Raw genomic sequence first — 21,214 nt, forward strand, 5'->3', positions numbered from 1 at the left:
TGTGGGTTTTGGAGCAAAAGCCGGCAACACAACGTGAAGGCATAATAACTATATATATATATATATATATATATATATATATATATATATATATATATATATATACACAATATATATATATATATATATACTATATATATATATATATATATATATATATATATATATATATATAAAATAATGTATAATAATAATACTAATAATGACAAACTGAACACCTGTCGCATCAACAACGAACTGGTAAGTTAGGAGGAAGGTTCTTTCGCTGACGTCATATAGCCCCTCCTCCTCTTTCGTCTCCTGGGTGCTGCAGCTCTGTCAAATTTGCCCAAATAGCCACGTTTTTTATCATAACTTGTAAAATAGGCGCCTTCGTGAATTAATATATGGATCATCGGGAATTACTTTTTATGTCATAAAACATCGCCAAAGATGTCAAAAACGTGTCATCAGCCCTTTAAAGGGAGACATTTAAATATCTTGGAATGGCCTAATCAAAGCCCAGACCTCAATCCAATTGAGAATCTGTGGCATAACTTGAAGATTGCTGTACACCAACGCAACTCATCTAACTTGAAGGAGTTGGAGAAGTTTTGCCTTGAGGAATGGGCAAAAATTCCAGTGGCTAGATGTGCTAAACTAATAGAGACATACCCCAAGAGACTTGCAGCTATAATTGCAGCAAAAGGTGGCTCTACAAAGTATTAACTATTTTTCATCTTTATTATTGTTTGTGTCATAATAAAACACCAATTTTCACCTTTAAAGTTGTAGGAATGTTGTGTAAATCAAATGATGCTAACCCCCCAAAAATCCATTTTAATTCCAGCTTGTAATGCGACAAAACAAGACAAACACCAAGGGGGATGAATACTTTTGCAAGACACTGTATGAAGTTTATCTTCTCATGTTAAAAGTTGTTCTCGTGTAGAAGCTAATAAGACACTTATCATGAATAAAACTCTTAAATCAATCTGGGTAAAGACACTTTTGGTCTAACACTACCTCTCAAAAACTCACAGGTATGGAGATTGGCTACTCTAAATTACACCTCAGTGTCAATGATTGTGTGTGTGTGTGTGTGTGTGTGTGTGTGTGTGTGTGTGTGTGATGTGTTGTGATGGACTCACGTCCCATTTAGGGTGTATTCTCTCCTCTTGCCCAATGTCCTTGGAATAGATCTCTGAAGGTTCTCAGTCATCCAGGTCATCATAAAAAACGTAGGTGCTGAAGAAGGCAACTGGACTTGCTTGAAATCCTTGAAGATGTTTCACCTCTCATCCAAAAGGTTTCTTCAGTTCTGAACGGAAGAAGCCTTTTGGATGAGAGGTGAAACATCTTCAAGGATTTCAAGCAAGTCCAGTTGCCTTCTTCAGCACCTACGGTTTCTTGGAGTAGGCTACAGCTCCACCACAACCTTGACCAGGATAAAGCGGTTACTGAAGAATGGATGGATGGATGTTTTATATCATCAACCTAGGATTTATTTGTTAATTAAATCATTCAGTCAGTCAATAATTTATATAAGATCAGCATGACTAAAAATATCACAGCAAACTTAATCTTATCTATTATATGAGGTCTTACCCCTGTATTATATTTAATCTAGTTTATTATTAATCAGGGATGTATTGTTTACCTTGCTCTTCCCTCCAGCTAGGGGACTACGTGTCTGACATTGCAAGCAACATGATGCAGGTGGAGGAGCACATCCTGTGGATGGCTCAGAACGAAGCTCGAGCCTGCACACGCATTGTACAGTGTGTTGAGCGCATTGCAGACCTCACCTTCAACACACACACCCAGAATATCTCAAAGGTAATGCAGTAATGCAGCTTCTTGTACAAAATCTGATTTACTCTCGCAGAACTTCTCAAGGGTAATACAAGAATACATTACGCCTTTATACATTTTCACGCTCACTCACAGACAGGGCATCTCATAGGCAATGCAATGATGTTCACTCAATTTCCTAGTCATTCACAGCAAGGACAGCTCAAGAGTAATCCATACACATAAACATTGGCATATAAAATACATCCTAATAAACAGAAACGTGTGAAATTTGCCTACATCTTATACACTTGCTGATGGGTGTAAAAAGTAATGCAATGTATACAATTAACTTGAGTTTGTATAGGAAATGAATAAAGAATAAAACACACTGGGATATGCTCTTATGGGAAAATAATCAACAACAGAATGTGGTCTTGACTGTTCCCACTAGAAGTTGATTATTTTCCAGTACCAGCATGTACTGATTATTTTCCCTCTTATACTACAGCAATGTGACATTCATTCATTCATTCATTCATTCATTTATTTATTAAAGGAGAACTGAAGGCAAATTTTTTTATTATCAAAATTCTATTTATCTCATTTTATTAAATATAGGAATGCATTTTTGATAGCTATTTTGTCACTGCTATAGCAAGTTATGAGTGTTTGACATATGCTATGTAATATATCAGTCCATATGTCAAAGTAATGGCTGTAAACGAGATTCATTGAGACCTGTGCAAGACATCGTAGGACAGAAGTAAAACGTACAGCGGAAATCAAAGTGACCACATCTGCCAACATTGTCAAAAGACGCACGCGCCCTCTTTCGAATGCTGATGTAATCAAGCCGGAAGTTTTGTTTGTTTTGATAGCAACCAGGAAAGTTTGAAAAAGTAGGCAGTAATCATCATTTAAACTCGTTTTTGTGCAATATTTTATTTGGAAAACAGTTCATTTGGTGGAATAAATGTATGTAAACAATTTTCAAAATGGCGGCGCTGACACCTGGCTGACACTTCACATTTCGAAGTCTCGCACAAGTCTCGTGAAGATCGTGCAGATAAGTGACGCCTGCCGTGGACCAAACGAACTAAATTCAACATGGCTAAAAACCAAATAGACCGATGAGTATAATATTTGTGCCGTCTTCGGTATAACGTCTCTATACACTGACAGCCAGCTAAACTCTCTCCAAAACATCAAGACTCTGAAGACCGTTTTCTGACGTCCACAGGTTTATTGACGTGCAAGGAAAGTGTGAAACTGAAACATACAAAACATAGCCTAATCAGTGCTATGCTAAGTCTGGTTATGTGACAGTAACCTCATAAACTTGAATCTCATTCATGAATAAACATTACGTTTACAAAAAGCATAAAGTGTCTTATATTGATTCCACTTAAACTTAAGCTTCTAAGTACATCAACTGTGCTAGTAAGTTCACGCATTGCGTATCCTCATTTAACCCGTGACGTAGCGGCGTATACTTAACATTAGCAAATCCGTATTCAAGATATCAAACTCCGTGTAAAATGACACTAAAGTCAAACTAAGAATGCATGACGGTAGATAAAGATTAGAACAGTAAATACATACCTACGATACTGCCTTGGGCATAAGAAATGAACAATACAGCGGGAGAATAGCTTAAACAGGAGGAGGTACACACACTTGAGTCTTGCTTAATGTGTCTACAATTTCTAAACTACGGATGCTGCCATAAGACAAATAGTGCATAGGAAATTAAAGTGACCATACGGAATGGAGAAAAATCAGAGAAAAGCTTATGCACTGTTCATGAAACATAAAATTGATATTTTTATGTAAAGCTTGTATTTTTATGTCACCTTTGACCCATTCATCTTTTTACCTTACTTAATTCTTATAACTTTACAATATTTAATTGCAATTAGTTGCCAATACGAGTCACGATATAAGGTTACTAAAACCGAAAATGTAATTGAATAACACGTTAATTAAGAAATAAAGCAAGTTTAAAAATGACTTCAGTTCTCCTTTAAAGAACTGAACTTCACTGGTTTTCTTGCATCACTTATGTTATAGCAGCTATAAATAGCCCTAAATATTCGTTCCTTCACCTCCCTCTCTGTATTTCCTCTCTCTTGAAGTAAAAAAAAAAAAAAACTCCAAAGCAATACTTGCCCTGAAGACTCTCCATGAGCATTAATATGAACATGTGATTTGAATTACAACCAGCGAGCACTACTATCATAACTGCTGGTATAATTAATCAACACCTTCTGAACAATGAGATCTGAGAATTCAACAGCACTATGGTATAAATATTTATAAATCATGGAGTATGGACACTGTCCTTCATTCAACCTACTTTCATACTTGCTTGCATGTTTTGTGCCTTAGCTATCCACCCTCATCAATTTGCACGTTGTTTATGTAGGTTACAGTTTGTCCAGTGTCTAATGTGTTGTTTACTCATTGCGTTTTTCTCTAATCAGAGAAGTCCTTGCCTCATTCAGCACAAATGAGTGACAAACGACTAGGAGGAAACTAGGTCATCATCCACCCTCCTTTTCTCTTGGTCTCTGTCTTTCATACTCTCTCTCTCTCTCTCTCTCTCTCTCTCTCTTTCTTTGTTTATGCAGGTCTCGCCGAACATAGCTCTGGAGGCCTTCGTGCTCAGGCCTTCGAGCATAATGGGTTTGTTGTGTACGGTGGTGGCTAATCCAGGTCAGAACACTGGTGCTGGGGTTTCTAGGGCTTCGGGATCACTGGAGGAAACTCTCCTCAATTTCAGATGTCATACAGCTAATGCCACAGGATCACCCAGAGGCCAGCTCAGTCAGGTAAGAGTTAACAGCCATAGCTAACTGTTCTGCATAAAAATAGAGCCAGCTGGTGAATGTCACTGTTGCCACTTAAAGCCATTTGACCCAAGTCACTTCCTGCTCTAGTCAAGTTCACTGAACATGCTGTTTGTTTCACATGGACTTAGTTCCACTTTATTCATTGAATAGATTCTTCTTTCATTTTTATGCCTCCACCACTGAGTTTTTTTTTTCTTTCAAGTTGTGTGTTTGTTCGAGATTCTCGAGAACATGTGGTTGAATGTTTGTAGAATTTATATGGAATGATTATTAAAACCAGCAGATGAGCTGATTAGATTTTGGAATTGAGCCAGACAAGGTCAAGGTCATAGTAAGGTCAAAGGTCTGAAATAGTTTTTCTTCTATAGCTTCCTTTCTATTTGTCATATGAAGAAATTGCTTACATGTGCATGTTCAGTACCTCAAGGCCCATTTTTGCTGCTTTATTATTATTTTTTATTTTTATTTTTAAACTTACATTCTAAAATGATTATATCTTGCAGCCAAATGCCAGCCTTACACCAAACAACACTTCAAGCAATTTCACTGCCATAGTTCATTTCCAATGTTGGAATAAAATAATCAGAGTTTTGCTAAAGTTGTGGCACTTTCTCATCATCTCGATCGTTTGGTGTAACGTGGTCAGGATAGCTATCTTAAGTCAGACTTTTTCTCATCTTGATGTTCCAATAAAATCAACCATAATCATAAGTTTTTATTCTTGGCACATGCAAATCGTGACGTCAACATTGTCTACAACCAATAGATGAGCTCTCTCCAGCACCAAACAGGAAGCAGCAAAGCAAGTACAGGAATATCTCTCAAAAGGAATCTGGTTGCAGTCTTGCAAATAGTGATTTTATAAGATGCCCAGTCTTTGTAAAATCATAGTTCGTGACTAAAAACTCTGAGTCATAGCACATTGTCTTTTAGATGTGAAAAGGTGTCAGACTTTAGTCTTTTAAAAGTCTTTTCAGAGTCTTTTCAAAAACTTCTCATGTATGGTTAGCAGAAAGAGGGTTTTTTTGCTTCCCCTCTGGGAAACCCTTAAAGGTTCAATGAAGTTTTTCCTTTGAAAAAAAGTCCAGTTTTGACCCCATTTGCCTGGTAGTGGTGTAATAGCAGTGATGATAACTCTACTGAGCAAAATGAATCAGTTGCTCTGAATTGAATGAATGAATCAATATGGAACTAAAAGTATGAGGATGGTTGATATATATTGTGCTAACTGAAAGCTCAGCTGTCACCCTTCGACACTGTTGATATTTCTGTCTCTCTCATAACTTGCATATTTTAAATACTTACTTTACTTACTTATGGTCCCCATCATATTATGATGATGGGGGACCCTTGGACGCCCTCAGTCATTGATGCTCGCTTCTTTCGGTTGCCTTCGTCTGGAGGCAGGCCTCGCAGAGCTCCTTTCCCGATGAGAGAGTGGCCCACCAGGCACTGCGGTTCAGCGCAATCTGGTACTAGTCGGCATTTATGCCGAAGAGCCGCAGGTCCTCCTTGGCACAGTCTTTCCAACGCTTACATTGATGACCCTTATCGCACTTGCCCTGCTTAAGTTCACTGAACAGCAGTTGCTTTGGTGTTCTAGAGTCATCCATTTGTGCCACATGGCCGAGCCAGCGAAGTCTGTTGTTTCAAAGCTTGGTCTCAATGGTAGTAGAATCGGTGCAGTGGAGGACCTCAGCATTGGTCTTACGCTGCCACCACTTGATGTTCATTATCTGTCGGCACGATCTTTGGTGAAAAACTTCCAGACGGCGGATGTAGTGGACTAAGTTCAGCCACGTTTCGGAACTGTAGAGGAGAGATGGTAGGACTATTGCCTTGTAAATGGTCAACTTAGTTGACAGACTAAGGCCTCTCCTGTTCCAACACTTAGTACCCAAAGCACTGAAAGCTGCTGTGGCACGAGAGACTCAACGTTGGTTCTTGGGGTCGAGAGTTGCATCGTCTGACATGTTGCCACCAAGGTATATTTTGAATAGTAACTGATTTATCAATGTTTCCTGTTTTTGTCATGGTGCTCAGTAACTACTGTTGAGATTTTGTCTTAAACAATGAAGCTTTATTAGGCTTGGTATGTAGGCTACAGTGTTCACTGGGAAGGTTTTTGACCGAAAGAAAATAAATAAATAATCATCTACAGAATAGCTGGTGGTGTAATAATACCAATGCTTTATCAGGTTTACTCTACTTGGCCACCTGGTGTGTAAAAATAAAAATAGAATGAATAGCAAATGTGTCTGGAGTTCCATCCGGGGTGAAGTGTCTCACTTCCTACTCAGAGCTCCTGGGCTAGATAGGCTTTTGGTCCACTGTGACCCTGAACAAGTAGTTACTGAAGAAACATGAATAAATGTCTCTCTCTCTTTCTCTCTCTTTCTCTCTCGTTAGGCCAAAGAACACCCGCATACAGTTTTAGAAACAACTTTATTAGAAGTAATATATTCCTGCTATTCCTGCCTCATGCCCAGTGTTCCTGGGATAGGCTCCAAATCCAACACAACTCTGACTAACGTAAATCAACTACAGATGGTATGGGCTCCTGGAATACACTTTTGAGTGACATAAGTCACATACTTGACTAAAGATTTGGACTTCATCTGTTATTTAAAATCTTTAATGATCTCTTTGTCGATGTAAGAAAACAGTCTCGTCTCATTATCTCTAGCCGCTTTATCCTGTTCTACAGGGTCGCAGGCAAGCTGGAGCCTATCCCAGCTGACTATGGGCAAAAGGTGGGGTACACCCTGGACAAGTCGCCAGGTCATCACAGGGCTGACACACAGACAACCATTCACACTCACAGTCAATTTAAAGTCACCAGTTAACCTAACCTGCATGTCTTTGGACTGTGGGGTAAACTGGAGCACCCGGAGGAAACCCATGCAGACACGGGGAGAACATGCAAACTCCACACAGAAAGGCCCTCGCCGGCCACTGGGCTTGAACCCAGACCTTCTTGCTGTGAGGCGACAGCGCTAACCACTACACCACCGTGCCACGCGTAAGAAAACAGTATTAAAAAAAAACTAAAAAAAAAAAAAAATGCACAGATTTTTAAGCAGCTGCCTGTACAACATGTGTAATTAATCTTCTAAAGCTTACATAGACAAAGAAATGCCTGGACATGGTTTTGCCAATTCTGAGCTTGTTCTTTCAGTCAGTATCAAGTGTTATACATCATATAATTCAGGGGAACCTACGCTTACTTTCTAGTGCAGTGTAAAGTCACAATCATGCATTAGCTTTGTGTGAACATTCCACATTGGACAAAAAAAAAAAAAACACCCAGTGAAAAAAGCCTGTGTTTTGTTGAATAACTCCATAGTCAAACAGGGAATTTTTTTTCAATGTGAAAAGTTGTATTTAGGTGTTTTGGAGCTCCATGTGACATTTGGAGCCATGACCTAAAGGTTAGTGAAGCAGCTTTGAGACCAAAAAGTTGCCAGTTTGATTCCCTGGACCAGCAGGAATGGCTGAAGTGCCCTTGAGGAAGGCACCTAACCCTTAACTGCTCTCTGGGCTGCCCACTGCTATGGATATGTCAGGGTGCTGTTGTACATTGCTCTGGATAAGAGTATCTGCTAAATGCCTGTAATGTAACATTTGGCACAAATACACTTCTTCCTCAGTGTTATAGCTCATTGACTTCTCAATTTTGACACCAGGTGGCACTTTTCCTTGTGTTATTGAGTGGAATTGCTGTACTCTCCTACCAGTGCCCCCTCCAGTAAGCTTTTGTTCCCATATCACGTGATTGTATGCACTGTAAATTGGCCCTGGTTATCGTAAAAGCACCATTCAACTTGCATCAGAAAACGGAGAATCTCACAGATCAGACACAATTAAGGCTCTTCTTGATCATAAATGGCTCAAAAGTTTGTAGAACATCAATGCAACACACCATTTGTAAGGGCTAAATAGTATTTGCTCATACCATGGTATTATATACCTTCAGGACTAAAATTATATGCAGTATACACTGAGCGCTTAGGAACTCTATACTAATACTGGGTAGGACCTCCCTTTACTCTCAAAAAAAGCCTCAATTCTTCATGGTATGGATTCTACAAGACTCTGGTTCATGTTGACATGATTGCATCATGCAGTTCCTGTAGATTTTTCAGGTGCACTTTCATGCTGTGAATCTCTCGTTCTACCACATCCCAAAGGTATTCTACTGGAATCAGGTCTGGTGACTGGGAAGACCAGTGAAGAACATCAAACTCATTGAAACCAGTTTGGGACTCAGATAACCACTCTGTACAATTGTCGTGAGCAGAAAATCATCTCAGAAGGCACAACATATCAAACTGTGAGGTGTATGGGCTTCAACAGCAGAAGACTATGTCAGGTTCCACTTCTGTCAGCCAACAACAAAACACGGAGGCTGCAGTGGGCACAGACTCACCAAAACTGGACAGGTGAAGACTGGAAATATGTAGCCTAGTCTGATGAAGCCCAATTTCTGCTGAGGCACACAGATGGTAGGGTCAAAATTTGGCACTTACAGCATGAATCCATGAACTCAACCTGCCTTGTGTCAACAGTTCAGGCTGGTGGGGGTGGTGTAATAGTGTGGGGAATGTTTTCTTGGCACACTTTGGGCTTGTTAATATTAATCATCATCACTTGAAAGCAGCGGCACGGTGGTGTAGTGGTTAGCGCTGTCGCCTCACAGCAAGAAGGTCCTGGGTTTGAGCCCCGGGGCCAGCGAGGGCCTTTCTGTGTGGAGTTTGCATGTTCTCCCCGTGTCTGCGTGGGTTTCCTCCGGGTGCTCCGGTTTCCCCCACAGTCCAAAGACATGCAGGTTAGGTTAACTGGTGACTCTAAATTGACCGTAGGTGTGAATGGGAGTGTGAATGGTTGTCTGTGTCTATGTGTCAGCCCTGTGATGACCTGGCGACTTGTCCAGGGTGTACCCCGCCTTTCGCCCGTAGTCAGCTGGGATAGGCTCCAGCTTGCCTGCGACCCTGTAGAAGGATAAAGCGGCTAGAGATAATGAGATGAGATGAGATCACTTGAAAGCCACATTTGAATATTTGAGCACTGACCATTGACCAATATCTGACCATGTGCATCTCTTCATCGACACAAGTTCCCCGTCTTCTAATGACTACCTCCAGCATGATAATGCATCATGTCACAAAGCAAAAGTCATCTCAAACTGGTTACATGACAATTAGTTCATTGTTCTTCAGTGGCCTTCCCAGTCACCAGATCTGAATCCAGTACAACACCTTAGGGATGTGGTAGAACGGGATTCACAGCATGAAAGTGCACCTGAAAAATCTACAGGAACTGTTACCCCTTTTCCACCAAATCAGTTCCAGGGCTGGTTCGGGGCCAGTGCTGTGTGATGCGGTCATGAATCAGAATCTCAAAGGAATGTTTTCAACATGTTGTAGAACCCATGCCATGAAGACTTGAGGCTGTTTTGTGAGCAAAAGGAGGCTCTACCCAGTATTAGTGTGGTGTTCCTAATAAAGTGCTCATTGCATGTATATTTCAAACAACAATCTCATCTCATCTCATTATCTCTAGCCGCTTTATCCTTCTACAGGGTCGCAGGCAAGCTGGAGCCTATCCCAGCTGACTATGGGTGAAAGGCGGGGTACACCCTGGACAAGTCGCCAGGTCATCACAGGGCTGACACATAGACACAGACAACCATTCACACTCCCATTCACACCTACGGTCAATTTAGAGTCACCAGTTAACCTAACCTGCATGTCTTTGGACTGTGGGGGAAACCGGAGCACCCGGAGGAAACCCACGCGGACACGGGGAGAACATGCAAACTCCACACAGAAAGGCCCTCGCCAGCCCCGGGGCTCGAACCCAGGACCTTCTTGCTGTGAGGCGACAGCGCTAACCACTACACCACCGTGCCGCCCTCAAACAACAATGCTTTTGCAAAATCAAGAAACAAGCACAACAGAATAATCACATTTTCCACATGTCAAAAATGATTGACGTGAAAGGATTAAACGTCAAAAAGTCCTCGCATCCATGAGAACTAAATACATATAACTGTGGTTATGGATTTTATTTTAGTTGTGCTGAAGGTTTTATCGACAACTTCTGTTCTTTTATGTTGGTACCAAATATATCCAAGCCTTTAAAATTGGCAATCTTGTGTGTTGTGTACAAGTAAGTGTAAATCTATGTGCACATTTTTGCCTGTTTCTGGTCTTAATCTGTAGTCAGGAAATGTTGACCATTCCCCCTGATGGATGTTGCATGCTTGTGTCCCTGTCACTTTCAATCAGTACATTCCTACCTGCCCTCTTGGGGGCCTGTCTCAAATGACAAATCCTCCTTTTCACTACCCCTACACGTGCACACTACAGCGAGACAGCTAGACGCCTGGTGTGACGCTTTAATATTTAAACCAGGCCTGTGTGTGTGTGTGTGTGTGTGTGTGTGTTGTTTACCTCCTTTAGTAGTATGTACTCATGCAATGCTATATAATTAACTACGCAGGTGGCATTGGTGCAGTGCTTTTGAATTCACACACTCATTGAGTCAGAGATAAAAACAATTCTCACACAGCTAACAGTCTGCCAGGGGCAAGCAAGACTTTTCTGCAGAGGGAACAAACCAGGTGGCACTGTGATGCAGCAGAATTTTACAGCAAGACGAGGATAAATAAGAGGCTAGTGTTTTAGACAAGCCAGAAGGGAGCTAGCGGCTAATGACTTGTAGCTGCGTTAAGCAAGGCAGGTGGGGAATACAGAGTGAGATGAGGGAATTAATGCTGTAATTTAACATGCAGTCTGAGCGCACCGATTTGGAAGCTTTGGAAGGTTAAGGTGAGGAAACAACTAGCTCCAAACCTCCATGTCCTCCCCCCGACTCGCCGTCTGATCAGTTGCCCAGTCAAACAGCAGGGAGAGACGGAATGAACAAGACAGGAAAAGGTTTACAGAGAAACACAAAGAACAGCAACAGGAATGCAGAGGAAAGCTGAACTAATAATGACCTTTCCAGTTCCCACCAATCTGGCACATGGACTAGTCTCTGCAACAACATGGCAGCATTTTTGAGGTGCCTTTTATACAGTAGTAATCAGTCAGCAGTTCCAGGCTGCACATTTGCACAGTATCGCGATACTTGTAATATTTGGTGTCCTTTTTTTGCGTCAGCTGTCAATAAAATGAAAGTTAAAGCATACAACTTTCGACATTGTCACAAAGCAGCATTATAGAAATCCAGATGTAGATTTCGATCACTAATGAGCAAGCCAGAGGTGACAGTGGCAAGGAAAAATCTCATGAAGAAGACACCTTGAGAGGAACCAGACTCAAAATGGAACCCACCTTTTCTGTATCGCACTGGAAAAGTCTGCTGAGAAGGAAACCTCCGCTTTGTGTGGGTCTGGATTTTAGGATAACACAAGGAAACATTTCTGCTTGCCTTGCTGTCAGTTCAGAAAGTTTCTCTTTCACACATGTTGAGACTTTGGAATTGTATTGCTTATCATTTGTGGGTCACGGGGGAAGCTGGAGCCAATCCCAGCTGACATTGGGCGAGAGGAAGGGGTACACCTTGGACAGGTCACTAGTCTATCACAAGGTTAACACAGAGAGACAGACAGCCATTCACACTCACATTCACACTTATGGGCAATAGCTTGTATTCAGTCACGCGACTTTCACTTGCAAGTTTACTTCCAGTGAATGAAGTGGTGGTCAGGCAAACCAATTTGGCTGCAGAGAGCTAGTGAAACCGTCTTCAAATATTTTCACAGTTTAGAGGCCAATGCACAGTCAAGATACCTTCAGAAAGTTGCTGGTTGTGATGGGATAGATCCTTGCATGCTAACAAAGAAGGGTTTTTCCTATGTATTGGAAAATTAGCCATCTGTTGAGTTCCCTAGCATCTCAAACTACGTGGTGCTGCAGACATCGTTCTACACAGACAAACAGATGAAAACCTGGAAGAGCATGGAGGCGTACAACTTTTTATATGTGGCTGGGTTAAAGATCTGGGGATCAGGCCACTATAAGATAAATCCTGTATCATTTTTGCCTGGATAAGTAGGAATTTTAGGGCTTATTGTATGCGTCTTTGCGATGATTGCTAGGACGCTACAAGTTTTAGTATCGGGTGTAAACAAATCATAGCTACTCGATTCTCAATCCTCCCTGCTCTTCTCTTCTGGGTAAATCATTCACAAAGATCCACAGAAACCCCTTTAAAGACCTGGGTATTAGTGAAACAGGACGGAGAGGTTATCACACTACTGTACATGGTCAGAGAAGCAGTTTCGTGCTGATAACTCATGAGCTCTGCTTTTGTGTTTACGTGGATCGTCTCGATTATCTTATCTATGTAGTTCAGTGTAGACGCCCAATCTACCGTACATCATCCTTGTAAAGATTGCTAGGACATCCTGATAAATAAATTGAAAGCATGCGTGTTAGTTTACAATATGGCAACCACGATCAAACAGTAAACAAAAACACGTCAAAACTTAAGCGTCTCCTGAATTTCAAAACATCACAAAATAACGGAAAATGGTGAGAAAAGTGAATCCAAAGGAAATAAATGAGAGGAATTTACAAACCTTTCATGAAGTGATCACTGCAAACTCGAGCATTCTTCGACTCCGTTCCCTTCCATAGCAGCGAAAGCTTCAAGAGCCACCTTTCTTGTAATCTTTTGGTAAAATCCTTTGCTCTTTCACCCTTTTTTATCACTTCACAGGGAACCTGGAAGAAACTTATCAGTTTCACGGTTTGTTTGATTCGAGCATCCCAAAACACCACAAGCGTAGGACATTTTAATGACTAGGAAGGTGCTACAGTGATAGTAACGCTTTGTGAACAGTGAGCTCAGCTGACCACCACTTCATGTCTTGCATATCTAATGAGGTGGATGTGACGTTGGACGCAACCCACCTATTTAGCGTAGCCAGTTGACCTAATTTGCATGATTTTGGACTGTGGGAGGAAACCAGAGCACCCGGAAGAAACCCACACAGGCACAAGAAAAACATGAAACCCTTGTCAACCGCCAGGTTTGAACTCAAAACCTGCTTAAAGGTGATACTGCTAATCACTCCACTGTTTATGCACTATATATTTTGCTAACCACCACCTCTTTGTGTTTTTCCTCGTGAAAATTATGTAATGTTCTAAAAATATTACTCAAACCTATAAAGCAGAAAAAAAAATATTGGACCTTACATTTGGAACAATTACATCTTAGCAAGAGCAAATATCTTGAATATAGTTAAATTGATTCAGTATTTCTTATTATCAGATTATTATAAATCAGGTATGTGATAATTCAGCAAGTTTTGGATGCTTTGACTCATTTTTTTTCTTATTTGCATTTTTTATTGGTGAGTAATTTTGCTTAAAATTAGAAAAATGATCTGCCAATAAGGCAACACTTAGATGCTTGAAATTAGTAGAAATATCTTAAAATATGTCTAACAATCTTATAATTGGTATATTGTAATATTCTAAAAGGAATTATTCTATCCACATTCACTGGATATGAGCAATCATGCACTCTGAAAGGCTACTCTACTACTAGGATATCAGCTCATATACCATGAGTAGAGAAAAACAAAATGTCAGAGCTTGTTGCTGAACCAACCAAGGACGAAATAAAACTTTACTCGAAAACAAAACCCCAAAAATAAAAAAAAAGCAACAAAATATGGAATAAAAGTATTTGATGGTAGGAACATATCTTTTTTATTTTTCAAGAATTATTATAGTATTTTTCACAGATTACTACTGTCATTTCGCTGGTTTGTTTATATTCTAAGCGGAAATGATTTTGTCGGACGTTTTGTATAAAGTTTTTATTTATCAAATTTGCAAAAAATAAAAATGCTGTTTCTCGGGCAGCACGGTGGTGTAGTGGTTAGCACTGTCGCCTCACAGCAAGAAGGTCCGGGTTCGAGCCCCGTGGCCGGCGAGGGCCTTTCTGTGCGGAGTTTGCATGTTCTCCCCGTGTCCGCGTGGGTTTCCTCCGGGTGCTCCGGTTTCCCCCACAGTCCAAAGACATGCAGGTTAGGCTAACTGGTGACTCTAAATTGACCGTAGGTGTGAGTGTGAATGGTTGTCTGTGTCTATGTGTCAGCCCTGTGATGACCTGGCGACTTGTCCAGGGTGTAACCCGCCTTTCGCCCGTAGTCAGCTGGGATAGGCTCCAGCTTGCCTGCGACCCTGTAGAAGGATAAAGCGGCTAGAGATAATGAGATGAGATGAGATGCTGTTTCTCAAAATCTAGTGAATGTGGATAGAATAAAACCGTTATTCCACTCAATCTCGTCATACACACACCTCATTGGCTACCAGCTCATGTACAACTCGATTTTGTGGAATAACTGTTAAATACTAGATACATTTGTCTATAGTTAAGATATCACTTGCTAAGCTTTTTTTTCAGTATAATATATTAAATTCCTTGAAACCTTGTAATTATAAGGTTCTGACAATTCTGTGATTTAAAGTGTTTTAGCCTAGCATGCATACAAGGCTAATACACCATATGGCATGTTTTGGAGACAGTGGCACTGACAAAAAGACAGGAGGCTGGGGGCGTCATGGCTCTGGTAGATAAGGCGCCATACCATAAATCCGGGGACCCGGGTTTGATTCTGACCTGAGGTCATTTCCTGATCCCTTACCTGTCTCTTTCCCGCTCATTTCCTGTCTCTACACTGTCCTATCCAATAAAGGTGAAAAAAGCCCCCCCCCCAAAAAAGACTGGTGGTAGTGGAGTTGAAGATGCTGATATTTTTATTGGGAGTGACAAAGTTGGACAGGATTAGAAACGAGAATATTAGAGGGACAGCATATGTAGGACAGCTTGGAGACAAAGTGAGAGAGGTGAGATTAAGATGGCCTGCACACGTACAGAGGAGAGGTCCAGGGTATATTGGGAAAAGAATGCTGGAGATGGAGTTGCCAGGTAGAAGGAAAAGAAGAAGACCAAAGATGAGATTTATGGATGTGGTGAAGATGCGTAGGACAGGAGGAGATGGAGGGGCATACAGTAATCTGCTGTGGTGACCCCTAACGGGAACAGCTGAAAGAAGGAGCCAAGAATGCATACATGAGTTTTGTGATGGTGGCTTTGGAAGGAAGAGAGAGGTGTATTTATTTGGAATTTGAGTTTCAAGTCCGCTAACTTCTGCCCATAACTGATGCTTAAACTGATTGGACTGTACAGAAGTGTAGCTGGGAAGATATGAGTCAATCTATGATGTAATGTGATGTGATTATGCAACTAGTCAGAGTTTCCTCTATAAACTTTGTAGCACTGGCTACATATATTTATATGCAAAGACACGTTCCAAATGAGTTCATTACAATTGCAGATTCAGAGTGAACTGTTTATATGTACTCCAAAGTCAGCACTCATTAGTGATTAAAAAAACCACCGATAACAAGCATGATGCATACAAGCCAAAGCAATTGTGTGTGTGCAGGCAAGAAGCAGAATTTAATGTTTCCATCAAGAGCAAAGAGCTTGGGGGTGTAATAATGTGCTCAATCTAGTTTAGTATTTCACCCAAGCTTTCAGTTTCCATGATTATGTTTTTAACAAGTGTGACATTTTATAAGCTTTAATAAAAGATACTACAGATGTCTTTATTAAACAGAAGGTAATGATGAGCATTTGTGTCTTGAATAATTCCTTTTTCAAAATAACAACTTCCACCCTAAAGTAGTGGTAACTCTGTAGTGAACTGGAATGCTGTGAGTTCAAATCCCAGTGCTGCCAGAGAACCACTGATGGGTCCTTGAGCAGGATTGTTAATATTGATTTACATGGCATTAATCAGATTCACATGTTAATTACTCATCTAATTAAGCAAATATTTAAAGGTGCAACGTGTAAGAAGTGGCCACCCGGTGAATTCATGCTCCACATTCTAGCTACGAACTAACAAGAATATGCAAAATTCAGCCAAACTGCTGAAATTCTGAATGCTATCAAGATAATACTGCTGTCTTAATCTTCACGTGTGCCATGAGCCCATAGGTCACTTGTCATTAGCATTAGCAGATCTTCTACCCAGTGACTGAAAAACAGTTCATGAGCTTATAGGGATTTGTAATGTTTAAATTCACACAAACTGTGCACTCAATCCAAAAACAAGATGGTTTGTAATGTCCAGGTGATTGGAGGGTCTGTAATTCAGTATTTCGTTGTTGGTTTGTGTTTGATTTGTCCAAATACCATTGCCTGGCATTGTGATTCAGTCTCTTCTGGATGGGTCCCTTTTCTTTCTCTTTTTCCTTCTCCAAAAATACAACATACCGACACAAAAATGGTGAACACAAATCCATGTTTCAGTGCCTGGATTCCAGTTGTTTCTGCAAATCTCAGTGATTCATTTGCTACTATTTATCCCCCGCCCAAACGAAGTTTGGCAGGGGATATAGAAACGGGTTCCGTCTGTCCGTCTGGTCACGTTTTCATTTCCGGGCCATATCTTTTAAAACTACTGAAGATATCTTCATGAAACTTTGTATACATATCAAGCAACATGTGGACTGGTGCCTTTTGTTATTTTGGATTTTTGAAAAAAAATGTGTTTTTCAAATTTTTACATAAAAATAGATTGACATAGTTTCTAAGAGCAATGTTCGTTTCCGTAGCATATATCCAAAACTATTCATGATACAGATTTGAAACTTGGTATACATCTTAACAAGGTGATGTAGATGTGCCTTTTCATACTAAGAAATTTGAGAAATTTTAATTTTTCATGTTTCCATGGAAACAATTTCAGACTTAGTCTCTCAGGTTAGTCTTAGGGGTAGGTTTTGTTTCCGGAGCAGAACTTGAAAACTATGAGTGGTATGGTCTTGAAAGTTGGTATATGTTTTGATTAAGTAATGTATACTGTATATGCCTTTTGATACTAAGAAATGTGAGAAATTTTAATTTTTAGCTCACCTGGACCAAAGGTCCGGTGAGCTTATGGGCTGCTGAGGTCAGTGTAAAGAGGTAGGGTTGGTTTCCTGGAGCAGAACTTGAAAAATGTGACAAATGATATCTTGAAACTTGGTATATTGTTGGTACATAGGGCGGGGGATATAGATGACACTGTCTTCTTGTTTCCTTAGTTTTTTGGCAGCCTGTAAAAAGATAGCTCAGAGATTAAAGGAACAGTCCACCGTACTTCCATAATGAAATATGCTCTTATCTGAATTGAGACGAGCTGCTCCGTACCTCTCCGAGCTTTGCGCGGCCTCCCAGTCAGTCAGACGCGCTGTCACTCTTGTTAGCAATGTAGCTAGGCTCAGCATGGCCAGTGGTATTTTTTGGGGCTGTAGTTAGATGCGACCAAACTCTTCCGCGTTTTTCCTGTTTACATAGGTTTATATGACCAGTGACATGAAACAAGTTCAGTTACACAAATTGAAACGTAGCGATTTTCTATGCTATGGAAAGTCCGCACTATAATGACAGGCATACTAACACCTTCTGCGCGCTTCGACAGCGCATTGATACGGAGCTCAGTATCAATGTGCTGTCGAAGCGCGCAGAAGGTGTTAGTACGCCTGTCATTATAGTGCGGACTTTCCATAGCATAGAAAATCGCTACGTTTCAATTTATGTAACTGAACTTGTTTCATGTCACTGGTCATATAAACCTATGTAAACAGGAAAAACGCGGAAGAGTTTGGTCGCATCTAACCACAGCCCCAAAAAATACCATTGGCCATGCTGAGCCTAGCTACATTGCTAACAGGAGTGACAGCGCGTCTGACTGACTGGGAGGTCGCGCAAAGCTCGGAGAGGTACGGAGCAGCTCGTCTCAATTCAGATAAGAGCATATTTCATTATGGAAGTACGGTGGACTGTTCCTTTAACATGTATGTACCTGGCAGCGACTTCTGCATATGTGATGTCTCTTCTCGTTTTGGGAACATTGAGGGAAGACTGGACGCTACAGTGACGTATTATTGCCTCTTGAGGTACAAAGTTGTATTACGAGACAGCTAGTATCTTCTAGATAGTGGTATCTCAGGGCTAGCTGGTTAAGATGCTAATTTCAGTAGATATCTCTGCAACACAATACATAGATGTTTTTGACATGTCAAAACTGTTATTTCTTCCCATTCTGTTGATAATTTTAGTTCATTTTTTGAATGTTTTATTCAGTTGGGTGGAAATTTTGATTAAGGTGGACTGACCAATTTCAAGTGAATTATCACCTCACAGCCCACTCATGTGTGGATTTCCTCTGGGGTATCTGGTTTCCTCCCACCTCTCAAAATCATGCCATAAACAGCTGTTATATAATTAACAGTTATTCCATGAAATCGAGTTGTATATGAGCTGATAGCCGACAAGGTGCAAAGCGCCAAGTTGGCTATAAACCTTGTACTATGAGATTGAGTAGAATAACTGTTTTATTCTATCAACATTCACTGGATTTTGAGAAACAGAGCATTTGTATTTTTTTCAAATTTGATAAATAAAAACTTTATACAAAATGTCCAACAAAATCATTTCCGCTTAGAATATAAACAAACCAGCGAAACAACTAGCAATTTGTGAAAAATGCGATAATAATATTAATTCTTGGAAAATAAAAAAGGATACGTTCTTACCATCAAATACTTTTATTCCATATTTTGTTGCTTTTTTATTTTTTGTATTTTTGGGGTTTTGTTTTCGAGTAGAGTTTTTATTTCATCCTCGGTTGGTTCAGCAACACGCTCTGCCATTTTGTTTTTCTCTACTCATGGCATATGAGCTGATAGCCTAGTAGTAGAATAGCCAATCAGAGTGCGTGATTGCTCATATCCAGCGAATGTGGATTGAATAATTTATGTTACGCAGCAGGTTTCCTCTGGGGTATCTGGTTTCCTTCCACCTCTCAAAAGCATGCCATAAATGGCTGTTTCATTATTTATGTTCTGCGGCACACTGCTAGTACAGATTTCCTATTTCCCACGATGATATTTGAAAAATGTTCAAAAAGTGTACTTTGCCACTGGCTGGGACTTTAAAAGATGACAACTCCTCAAGGCATCACAAAATGATATGGTTAAAACAGGTCCCTGCTGACTTTTGTGTCTGGTCACATCCACGCCGCAGACTCTCAGGAGAGGACGAGTGGCAGTGCTGCACTGATGATGGGCTTTGTATGCATCTCAGACTGAAATGCATAAATAAGGAACCCTTTAGTCTGCATCAGCAAAATCAGAAGTACTCTTTGCTTCAGTGTTAATTCTGATTGAAGCATATGAACCATTGCTGTTATATCGGTTATGTGTAAGATTGCTGGAAGCTTAAATCCACAGTAATGCATGCTGGAGCTCCTGTTAAATACAGAATAAATTCATGATGAGTTCTGTGCATGCTGTGTATTCTTGCATGGGTTTGGTGTGTGTGTGTGTATGAGAAAGAGAGAGAGAGAGAGAGAGAGAGAGAGAGAGAGCGTTTCAGCTCAGACAGGATGACAAAAGTGAGAGAGAAGGCACTTTCACTTATCTGTTTGTCACACTGGCTGTTTGCATATGCCATCTTGATTGTGTGTGTTTGTGTGTGCATATGCATCCATGCACCGGATATTTGTGTTCTGCAGAGGGATATTAAAAATACATCTCCCTCCCTCTCTCTTTTGCACTCACTTTAGTGCTGAGAGGAAACAGGGCTATGAGTGTACAGAGAGAACGTCAGGATGCTGAAGGCTAGGAAAGCAGACTGTTTCTCTCAGATGGTGTGTGTGTGTGTGTGCGTGCGTGCATGTGCGCGTGCCTTGTGTATGGGAGCGAGAGAGATAGAGAGAGAGAATGGAGAGAAGGAAAAAAACTGAAAAAGATAGAGAGGGGCAAAACAAAGGCCACTAGTCTGTAGACTGATAGAACCCCCTGGGTGTTCTCTTCATTTGTGTCAGACTGAAAAAAGATGTGTGTGTGTGTGTGTGTGTGTGTGTGTGTGTGTGTGTGTGTGTGTGTGTGTGTGTTGTCTGATTTAGACACACTATCATTTCACTTTCTAAAAATTCCACTTTTTCCAGCCTTCCGCTTTCCCCTGCTTTGTTTCATCTGTCACTTTCTTTACCTTTTCCTCTTTTCTCTTCTGCCATTGTGTTTTTGATCCAGTTTTCTCCATTACACCTAAACTGGCACTGACTATGTGCTACATAATTCTGAAGATTTCTCTCTCTCTCTCTCTCTCTCTCTCTCTCTCTCTCTCTCTCTCTGTCTGTCCCTTTTCCATTCCTCTCTTTCTCTCCAACTCTTTTTCTCTGGCCCTCAGGCCTGTGGCTATCGTCATTGCCATAGCAGCTGATGAGCTGATTGTGGATATGCAGCGTGTTTCTGTGAGGATGCGAGCTGATGCCGCTGATAGCCCGTCACGAGGCAGCAGTATGGTGTAGCGAAAACTGCTGTCACAGCTGTTTCATACACACGCTCTGATTTAAAGATAGCCATGCTGCAGTGTTTACTTCAGGTAATATAATTATAGTACATATTCATCAACAGTCTACATTCATTTCATTATTTATGTATTGTAAAGTTTTCTGTCGTAGCATTTTAACTATATGAACTGCATTCAGTGGGATAAAA

The 21,214-nt window shown here is 40.7% G+C and overlaps 1 protein-coding gene across 1 annotated transcript in view; it reads left to right on the top strand.

Moving 5' to 3' along the window:
* LOC132889578 (adhesion G protein-coupled receptor A3) overlaps window positions 1–21,214 on the top strand; it is a 493,612-nt gene that overhangs the window by 214,269 nt on the left and 258,129 nt on the right. Inside the window, exons 11-12 of the mRNA XM_060926228.1 lie at window positions 1,657–1,818; window positions 4,407–4,607. Of these exons, the coding sequence (XP_060782211.1) occupies window positions 1,657–1,818; window positions 4,407–4,607 (363 nt within the window). The remainder of the gene's footprint in view (window positions 1–1,656; window positions 1,819–4,406; window positions 4,608–21,214) is intronic.

Source organism: Neoarius graeffei, chromosome 7 (assembly GCF_027579695.1).
Source record: "Neoarius graeffei isolate fNeoGra1 chromosome 7, fNeoGra1.pri, whole genome shotgun sequence".
NCBI lineage: Eukaryota > Metazoa > Chordata > Actinopteri > Siluriformes > Ariidae > Neoarius > Neoarius graeffei.